Source organism: Gossypium hirsutum, chromosome A12 (genome assembly GCF_007990345.1).
Source record: "Gossypium hirsutum isolate 1008001.06 chromosome A12, Gossypium_hirsutum_v2.1, whole genome shotgun sequence".
NCBI classification, from domain to species: Eukaryota; Viridiplantae; Streptophyta; class Magnoliopsida; order Malvales; family Malvaceae; genus Gossypium; species Gossypium hirsutum.
In genome coordinates, this window is record NC_053435.1 from 88,150,138 (window position 1) to 88,161,132 (window position 10,995).

The 10,995-nt window shown below is 29.0% G+C and overlaps 1 protein-coding gene across 1 annotated transcript; it reads right to left on the bottom strand.

Moving 5' to 3' along the window:
- Nucleotides 1-343: 343 nt before the first annotated feature.
- On the bottom strand, nucleotides 344-3,131 carry LOC107934703 (zinc finger protein MAGPIE). The gene is made up of 3 exons (XM_041082998.1): nucleotides 2,665-3,131; nucleotides 2,148-2,544; nucleotides 344-1,732 (listed from the first exon to the last, which is right to left on the bottom strand). Exons 1-3 carry the CDS (start codon nucleotides 2,762-2,764, stop codon nucleotides 874-876), a joined length of 1,356 nt encoding a protein of 451 aa, XP_040938932.1. The 5' UTR covers nucleotides 2,765-3,131; the 3' UTR covers nucleotides 344-873.
- Nucleotides 3,132-10,995: the final 7,864 nt, after the last annotated feature.

A 10,995-nucleotide genomic window follows, 5' to 3' on the forward strand; every position in this document is an offset into this window, starting at 1 on the left:
CAAGTCATTCAAGCCAATCTCCAAAAAATAAAATATTTGATTCGCTTGATCCAAATCAAGAAATCTTCAAATATTTGTTCCATAAGATAAATATTTAAATATTGGCCACTAAACATACATGTTATCAGCTAAGTCAAGATCTAACTGTTTTTTTTAAAAAAAAATTACTAATTCCAAATAAGGCAAATTCTGAAACTTGAGCAATTAAAGATGCAGTAGTGGTGTCATTGCTCTCGTAACAATCTTGCAACAAAATTCAAAAATGAAGTAGTGGATATAATTGAGAATACAATAAAAATAGATAATGTTTGTTCTATTTGTGGGAAGAATATTAAAGCTCTAAAATAGTGCTAATCTTGTTATTGTGCAGGTATATATATGCATAGTTTGGTGCTGACTGCCGAGGGAAATGCAACATTTTATTATTTAGAGAAGAGAAACAGTTCAAAGCATGTTTGTACTTAGAATAATCAAGCTTTTATGCATCTGGAAGAGTTCTTTAAATCTAGTATGACAAACCAAAAACAAAGTGGAGTGAAACAAATGCAATAATGAAGGTCTAAAGGGGTTTTCGCTGTGCCTGCTTGCCCCCACTATACTCCATCCCCTTTTAGCAAAGCTAAAAGCCACAATTTTTAAAGGAATCGGCGTTCAAGGGTATTAGAGAATATGCATGGATCTCACCCTAACAATGGTTCTTAGGCATACTTTTAGCCTCTCATCGTGCACTCAGTGCAACTTTTCTTCCCTAAGTTTCCAACTAAACACTAAATTCTGTCTCTACCTTCCCATCTCTCTGAACCCGCATCCCTTTATTATCAGCGTAGCTTTACATCAAGGAAATATGCGAACTCCCAAAATTCCCATGCCATATCATGTCCATCCATTGATTGAAGACGGGTGACAGATAGGCAGTACTCCGACGCCCAAAAAGTCTCTTGTTTGTCCGCCACTACTATCTTCGTTCTGCAAGCGCTGACGCTTTGCAGGCTGCATTTGCAGTTGATTCAAATTGGAAATGTCATTTGCTGAATTTTCTAGATCACTTCCAAAACTAGTTGGTGGAGTATTTGACACATACAGACCACTATACTTGTTCCCATCTTGAATTTGACTGTTGCTACACTTGGTTCCCAAGCTTCCTAGGAATGATGTGTCAGTAGAAGTAGCACCAATTTGGGCGGCTTTCTGCAACAAAGCTGTGGCAGACATATTTTCGGATGTGGGTTGATGAGAGTGGAGCTTTTGGGTACTGAATAATGAAGGAACACTCACAAGCTGAGCTCCATTTTCTTTGACATTGTTCAAAGGAAGGGAAGTGCTTGTTAGCTCTTCAGCATGACTCGATGACACCTTATTCCCTAACACCCAATTTAAGTGATAACCAGATGCAGGAGGATTCGAAGTTGAAACTAGCAGATCACTGTATATGGATCCCGAAATCACGGAACCAAATTGATGAATCTCTTGGAGACTTTTGGGAATTGAGTCGTGGAATTGAGATGCTTGGCCCATCCATAAGGAAAGTCCACATCTAGTTTGATCTATCGTTACGTCATTGCTCGAAATTTGCTTGAAAATAGGGGGAAAATGTTGTGCCATGGGCGGTCCTATTTGGTTCCCTATAAGATGGTGATTGATATTGCTATGCATGCTGGAAGCTGCATTTACTCTAGCGGTTTCCTCTGCCAGGGCATCGCAGAAGGCCCGATGAGTGATGAAGCTATCTCTTCTGCTCAACAAAAATTCACAAACGCCACGACATGTCTCAGAAAACTTTTTTAAAAAGAAAGAAAGACTTTTCAATTTTTATGAAAAGATATTACCGTGGATAGAAAGCACATCAATGTTATTTTGATAAATAGCAGAAGAAATCTAAATCGCGACAGATTGTAACATCATAATGCGACTGTTGTTTAAATAATCGGCCTAGTAAGCTAATTGATAAAGAGGAAGGGTCAGAGGGGCTTCATTCCATTTTTATCTATGTTGTCATTAGTCTTTATGGAATTCTGACTACTACTGTTGCATGAAGAAAGCGACACTTTATCGTCTATCACACAGACAGAAGTAGCAGAACCACAAAGAATATCAATTTCATGGTCTATTCTTTTCAGATGTGAAAATGGCTGTACAAGAGATATTACCTTGAAAATAAAGTACCACAGTCGCATTTGTATTCCCTGGTGCCGCAGGTTTTGGAGTGTGCTTTCCAATCTGACTGCACAGCGTATCGCTTGGAGCACTTGTCGCACTTCCACTTCTTCTCTCCATGCTTCCGACAGAAGTGTTTCTTTATACCGGTGAGGTCCCCAAGAGCCCTTGAAGGATGGTGATGCACGCAGGTCTTTTCAGGGCACACGTAGACGCGTTTTCTTACTTCTTTAGTGCTCCTTTGCTTCAGCTTCCACGGAAGGTTATGTCCCCGCCGATGAAGTTGAAGGTTTTGATCTCTTTGGAAACCCTTACCGCATATTTCACACAAGAATCTGTTGGTTGCCATCAGAGTCTTTGGGGACAAGGCTATGACTTCTGCTTCCGGATCTGCTATTACCCATATCATATGTGGAAAACGAAGACAACATTTAGTCATTAAGTTGACGAAGATCACTATTAGTGAATCCCCAGAGAAATTAGATATAGGAGGAAAAAGAAGGCACTTGCCTGGTGTTCCCGGTAGGTTTCTTTTCTTCTTTGCAACTGGAGGATTGGATCCAGGTATAGGATTAATCACAAAAACATCTGAAATTGATTCTTCTGTCATCTTCTCTGTTAATTCCAATATCTTTGAAAGAAACCCAGAAAACTTAAGATATATAGCTAACCAAAGATGTAATATATATTGATGTTGTGATTAAGAGAAACTCATTGATGAAGAGACTGAGGCTTGTTCTAATAGTTTCTCAACCCTAACAACATAAGCTGATATATGCAAAGGAATGAATCTCTCTTCTTTCTAAAAGGTGTAGTGATTTAAATTATAGTAATGACTTGCTTTTAGGTGGAATCTAATAGTAGAAGTTATATTACGAAAGGAGGAGAAAAGTTAAAGTTGAGAGGTAAGGAAAGAGGTTGAAGAGACCGAGAGAGATAAAGTGGGAAGAAAGCTAATCTCCATACTTTTTCATTTGGAATGATTATCCCATAATTTGTATGCTTTTTGTTTTTCCATTTTTATAATCTTTGCTGCTGTATTCCAATCTGCATTTTTTAACTCCACTTGCATATTAAAACCAACTGAACAAATGTACAAGGAATGGAACCTTTAAGCAGTAGTGAATCACATTTAATTTAAGCATCCACAACCCAAAGGGCAGCTCCAGCTATTTCAAGCCAGGGATTCATTCATTTTTCCTTTCCAGATTTGAGAGAAAGATAAGTGATCAATCATTATAAGAATTACTGTGCAATCCCATCACATGACAAAAGCCCTAAGGTAATTTTAACTTGTAATTTCTACTGCTTTCTCTTTGCAAACTTTCCCTTAAAAGTGGAAATAAATCTTCACTTTATCCAATTGATTTAACTTTTAGCTTTTTTTTTTCATCGGTTTATGATAATGGATAGCTTAACCCAGTTCATTTAGACCTTCCCAAAGATTTCAATGTAAATATTAGTTATTACTTAATCTTATGAAAATTCAAGGAATTTAATAAAAAACTTAATATATTAAAAAAGAAAAAAAAAATAGTGTTAATAAAGTATTAATTAATTAAACTATGAACCTACATGTAGTTCATTATTATAGTATCAATAAAGTATTTTCTTGAATCGCCTTTGTCTGTAAATTGAGAAAAATGGATGATAGTATAACTGAAGGATAATGAGAGAAAATTACAAAATTTCTTTCTTCCTTTTTATTTATGACACTTACAGGCCATCACTAGTAATCAAATTATTAGAATGCATTTAACCGATTGAGATAAAATAAGTTAAGAGTTCTTGAGTAGCACTTTATAAATTATTATTGAAGTAGTTAAATATCTATCTTATTTAGTTTGATAATTTAATGAAGAAATTTTTTAAATTGGGTTACGTGCTGTTTTATTGAAGATATGATTGGATTTGTGTGAATCTATTAAACTTTTATTGAAGATATGATTGGATTTGTGTGAATCTATTAAAATTTTAGAATGTAAAGATTTGATTGAGATAGTGTTGTTAATTTTTGAGAGCATATTTTTGATTGATTGTTATGAGTGTAATAGCTATTTTCAAGAAGTTATTTTTGTATTAATGTAATTCTATGTTAGCAAGCAGAAAATTGATTGTATAGGTTTTATATGAGAGCTTATTGAGTGTATTCTAATCTGTTTTTTTGAGAAATTATTTCGTGAGAGGGTGCAAACTAAATCTAAGCTTTATTGATTGTTTATTACCCTAATTCTCAGGGGGGATTTGGAAGTGAGTATTTTAGTCTTTAGGTACAAAGGTGAGATCTCTATACTTGGGAAGTGATAGAGTGTGAACCACTTGTTCTATTCGTGATTAAATATAATGGAATTATTCATTGAGTTAGGCTCTGCAGACGTAGAGAAACCAAATGTTATTTTTAATTTGCTTGCACAATTTTTTGTAGTGCCAAGCCATAATGGTCATAGCGGTTTTATACTTCCATTGTAATTTTCATTTTAAGCAAATAGACAACTTGAAGTAACAACAACAATCTTAAATTTTGTAGAAATTATGCGAATACAATATAAAACCTGTGATGGTATAATTATATTTAATATTAAAATAATTATAAGATTGTTATAAACGAATAAATATGATATACAAATAAAATTTAATGTTAACTTTTTAAATTAACACTAATTTTTTGTTGAGAGTATTTGACTACCCTACCTGGTAGTCCTTAAAGAAAATACAAATAAAAACAAAATCACTTGGTTCTCTCACAAAATCTGCCATGCACATGCCCAAACTGCCAACCACGTAAAATCCAACACAAACCATCAAACAAACACACAATTAAAAGCGAATAATCGTCCCATAACTCATTTATTTACCCATTGGATTATGTAATTCCAGATTTACTTCCATTATTGAGCAAATGGAATTTAAATTTTATATATAACTATAAAATTCTGCCAAGTACTTCCATAAAGAAAATTTTGAAGACGAAGTTGGGATATTGGAAAGTCTGATAGGTTGGTCTACTTTAGCTTGAATGGTAGATGAGGATCTACTTTTTTTTTTTTTCACTTTAGCTTAAATTTTATATATATCTTTGCTTCTTTTTTTTCATTTGATGGGATTTTAATCTTAGTACAGATTTCTGCTTCAAATCCGGTCTTTGAAAAACATCCATTGATTGAGTGGGTATTAAATATTTGGACGGTGAGTAGAATGCACTTGGCTTCTGCCTGTCCAATCATGCATTTTTTGATGATAAATACAGGGTTAAAGAAAAGAGAAAGATGATTAGAAAGCTAAGGTAGGGTTAATATTATGGATAAAGGCATTGAAATTTTGGGAGGGCCTGACTAGTTAGTAAAAAGCAAAAGAAGACAGTGAGCTGACAAAGGCAGTGAATATTTGGAAGTGAGAGCAGTGGTCGTGTTCTTGAGGCTGACTTTTGCAGCAAAGCCATTAATCATAATCTAATGATGCATTTGCTTTTGTGTTTTATTTTAATATACAAGGTTTGGAGTTTAGCTGTTGAACTGTGGCGGCACCAGAATATTCTCTCCTTCCCCAACACTCCTGAAAGGCTTCAACTTTCAAGGTTTTAGTCCTCTCTGTCTCTCACTCACTTTACTATATTTTGAGGTTTAAAATGGAAACAGAACCCTGACACATTGCCATAGTTTTCAAACAGGGGGCGAAAAGCAAAATGTTGTCACCTATTTTATATTTTTTGAAAAATGAAGGGCGTTTCATAATGCTTTCTGCAATTCAAAGTAACAGCCATCCTTCAAGGGATGTAATCAAACTTACATTCTTCCTTAATTTATGCTATTAAGATTATTTTGTAAAAGAAACTTATTTTAATACTTAAAATTAATTGATTAAGATGGCAATTTTATGAAATAGATAATTATTGAGCTTTGAAGAGCTGATTTTATCAAACTTTGTTATTCGCTTGTTCTACGTATATAGTGGCAGCAAATTAATTGAAGTTGGGAGAAGCCTAATTTCTTTTTCCTTTTTTCGAACAAGAGAGAAGGCTAATTTCAATGTTACTTATTTCCCTCCCTTTTACAAAAAAAAAGAAAATTAAAAATACCATTACAGATCGGTTCTAAGAAATAAACCATTACAGAAACCCACATGCTTTGGCTTGTAAAAAGTAGGAGTATATACACCTTTTCCCTTTTTAATATCTTTTATTTGCAATTTACTACTTTTTTCTATTTTACTCCTTGCTTTTTTTAGACATAATGAATTCTTTTGCCCTGACAAATTTTATTTTATCCCTTTATTTAACTTTTCGCATCTTTTAGTTCTTAAACTTATATTTTCTTTGTTAAATCATCCAAAATAGATGAAGAAGTTAATGTTTATTAACTTTATTGATGTAGCATATACGTCGATGACACGTCAGCATTTAATTATTTTTTTAAATTTAAAAATATTAAAAAATAATAATTTTATATTTTTAGAATTTTTAAAATTTTAAAAAAATAATTAAATGCTGACGTGTTGTCCATGTGCATGCTGCATTAATAAAGTTGACAAATATTAACTTTTCTACATAATTTAGAATAATTTAATAAAAATAAATAAATAAATTTAAGGACTATAAAAAATATTAAATAAATAATTAAAATAATTATTATTTATAAAATTAGAAGGTGAAATAAATCATAATGTCGTTTTTAATTATTTTGCGTTACACATTGCACAACCTAGATGGCCTCCCTTATATTTATTGGAGCCAATGGTCGGTACTTTATGTAAGGATACTTTGAACCAATTGGGCCCTCTCTTATCACATTCATAGTTGTATATTATTTTAATTTATAAAGTATATAAAAATACAAGTTTAAAATTTAATAATTTTTATTTTTTATAATATTATTAAATTTATCTTTTAAAATAAAAAGTTGAAGTAAAATAAAGTAAAATAAAAGTTATGATAATTATACATTTAAAATTAATTATAATTTAGTAGAAGTTAGGTTAATTATTATACATTTAAAAATATTATAATTTAATTTAATTTAAAATTATTAGTTAAAAAATATTATGGTAAATTTAAAGTAAAGTTATTATTTAAATAGAACTATAAGTATAAAATATAGAAAAAAAAGTCGTTATAATTATAATTTCAATTAAAATTATTAGTTGAAAAAATTGATGTAAAAAAAGGTTGTGCTAATTTTACTAATATAAAATAAAATTATTACTTGAATAGAATTTTAGGCATTTTAATTATCACTTAATTAATATATTAGAGTTAATTATGTTAATCAACTATTGTTTTGAATAATATTTCTCATATTTTTAAATCTATAAATCCAATAATATAATATAATTATTTTATTAATAATGTTTTGGTTAGTGATTTTATAGTTATTATCACTTAATTAGATTTTGCATCCATATTAAATTACACTTATTATTTTATTTTAATTATCACTTAATTAGTATTATGATTATATATCAATTAAAACTAATATTTATCACTATAACTACATGCATTAGTAAGGCATTTTCATTCCAATAGCATACGAGGAATTATTGAAAAAATCATATTTTAGTATTATTTAATAGGTTTTATTTCCATCACAAAAAAAAAGTATGACTTTTATTGCTATTTGATATGTTTAGTTATTATTATTTAATATATGATATTTAATATTATTTGATTTCAATAAGACTTACACAATTGTGAATGTTCTTTTACCATTTTGTTTTGAAATATTATGTCGAATGCAATGAAGTATTAAAATACGGGTAGACTACAATTAGTCATCCAACTATTAGCAAGTTTCTGTTTTGGTCACTGAACTATAAAATTTTCATTTTTGTCAATATATTATGATTTGTTTTTGTTTTGGTCATCCTTCGTTAAATCATCAACAGAAATAATGATGTCACATTTTTAAATTGATATAAGTACACATTTAGTCCTTGACACCTACACATTCGATCAATTTAATCTTAATTTTAAATAATTCAACAAATTTAATCCTATATATTTACAAATTTCATCAATTTGTAGCATGGAAAAACAAAGGCTGCATAATTATTCATCTTTAGACCTTTGAATTTAGACATAGTGTTGGATGATTTAAAAGAAAAGCTTCCTAAAAGTGATATTTAATGAAAAGGGCCATGACTATAACGCGCAAAAAGTAAAAGTGTAGCAATTTCCTTTTAAAGACTTTCTCCTCTAACAATTATGATCATTACTTTAATTGCAATATTTAATTACTATAATTCATTGATTTAATTATTAATTTAGATACTAAAATATATATTTTTATAATAATAATTAGATAATTATTTTATAACCATAAGGTGGAATTTTTTAACTCAATAAGCAAGGTTAAGAATTTAATAAATGTCCTTAATTAATATTAAAAAAAAACTAGTTTTAATCCTCACGTGCATTGCACGATTATTGTTTTAAAATAAATAATATACAAAATATTTCATGTAAATAAAATTTTATAAATCAAAGAAGTTGGAGAAGAAAGAACAGAGAATAAAGGGACAAGAAAGTGAATTCGATCTTTGAGGATTTTCCTTGTGGGTGATAAGAATTGAAGGAATGAATGATTGTGGTTGAGGTAGGAAAAGCGATTGTGATGCAGGCTAGGTGGCGATGGAGGATGGTAGAAGAGGCGACCGTAGTAGCAACACCACCGAAAAAGTATAACAACAGAGATCACGAGAATAAGAATAAGAAACAATGAGTGCAGGGGGTCAATGAGAAGTTAGTTGTTGCAATGTTTAGGGAAGCGACAATTAAGGAGGAGGAGAATTAAGCCAAATTGATAGAATTTGTAAGTATGAAGAGTTAAATTTATTGAATTATTTAAAATTAGGATTAAATTGATAAAATGTGTGAACACTAAATGTGTAATCATATCAATTAAAAAAAATCATGCCATTATTTTGATTTATGATTTAGTGAAGGGTGATCATAACGTAAACAAATGATGACATTAGTGACAAAAATAAAAATTCTTGTAATATGGTGACAAAAATAAAAATACGCTGATAATTGGGTGACTAATTTTATAGTTTGCCCTTAAAATAATGGTTCTTTGTAGACGAAACTTTTATACTCACATTCCAATGACAAATTATTTTATTTAATTGCTTAATATTTTACTATAAGTTGTTTCTCACTTTTTTTTTCTTTTCCTTTAAAAATATTGTTTTATCATCTCAATTATTTTTCAAATTTAATTGGTTTTTTATCATAATTTAGATCAATAAACATTTAACTAATAAATATATATTTGAATTATTAAAAATATTTTGAATAAATTCAAAAATAAACACATAAAATCACAAGTAATACATGTGATATTAAAATTAGTACATATAAAATTACGAATTTAAAAAACTTTTAAATTGATATAAATACATTTTTTAATTATATTATGAAATTCACATTTAAAAATAGAGAATTAAACTAACAAAGTAAATATAAATTGATATGGAAATGATAATTAAGCATAAAATAGAAATTAATTTTGGTTATATTTTTTTAGATACAATTTTGTTATTATTTTATATTACCATATTTTAGCCATTAAACCAACAATAATAGAGAATTAAACTAACAATTATAATTATTGATATAAAAAATAAAATTTATACCACAAACATAGTAGTGATTGAACTAATATGGTTCAAAATAGATAAATTCTTTTTCTTTAAAAGTAAAACAACAAATTCAACTTCGCAGTTAATTTGGATAAAAGAAGCCTCTTTTTAGTGTAACTATTTCTTCTTAAAATATTATTTTACTGAATTACATTTTTATTGTAATTTAAATTATTCAAATTTACAAATAGGTAATATATTATTTTTTTGATACAATATTAATGGGTAGGGGATGGGGGATAACACAATTCAAACCCATACTAAATATTTCAATTACTGTTACATTTAAGTCAAGACATTTTTGAATTTTTTTTACTTGAAATAAAAATATTTTTACTATTATATTAAAACTAAATAAAAAGTTTGAATACATACGATAAAAAAAAGTATTGACTTAGACTTTATATTATCTTGAATTATATTTTTATTGTAATTTAAACTATTGAAATATACAGATAATAGTAATATTTAAATTATTTTGTATTATATGAAAAAAATAGTAATACTGTACTATTAAATAATAACTAATTACATTAATTTCTTTTGATACAAATTCCGACAACTATTCATAGTTCTTCCTTAACCCTTTAATAGGAGGATAAATATGTTCCAGTGTGCTCGAACCCCCGTCCTCCTCCATAAGCAACAATATCAATGCTAACCGAACTAGAATACAATCGACAAGTAATTATATTAATTAAATGAAATAAAAATATAATTAACTAAACAAAAACAATTACACATGTAAATAGACATGGTACGCATTGTGACATAAGAAATTAGTTTTTTTTTAAATTTAAAATTATGATATTTTCTTTTAACTTTTCAATGTAAAATCAGAAGAGGAAAAATTCCTGTTTAAGAGTAGTCTTAGCATAATTGAGTGAAGTTGCATGCAGCGCTAGAAATAGGACTACATAAATCTACTGGATTAGAGTCAAATCTTCTATAGATCGAGTTAATACTATAATAGGGGTTTTAATTAGAAAGAAATTTCAATTAATCAACCTAAAGTCAGTTGCTCTTAGCTTGAAAGAGATATTAGCATAATTTAAGGATTTCTACGGATCAAAATACCAAATGAATAAATCATTTAATTCAGATTTATAATGATAGATGAAGTCTATGTGGATTCTTTCCTGGGTATTGTTTAGCTTCTTGGTTGTTATTCAATTATTTTATTAATTTATTCTCCGTTGAGTTCTT

Excerpts from the sequence above, each read along its gene's own strand:
- LOC107934703 (XM_041082998.1), bottom strand. The coding sequence starts at position 2,764 with ATGACAGAAGAATCAATTTCAGATGTTTTTGTGATTAATCCTATACCT. Across the intron at positions 2,545-2,664 it reads AAACCTACCGGGAACACCAG|ATCCGGAAGCAGAAGTCATA; the intron begins GCAAGTGCCTTC and ends GGGTAATAGCAG. Across the intron at positions 1,733-2,147 it reads TGTGGTACTTTATTTTCAAG|AAGAGATAGCTTCATCACTC; the intron begins GTAATATCTCTT and ends TTTGTTGAGCAG.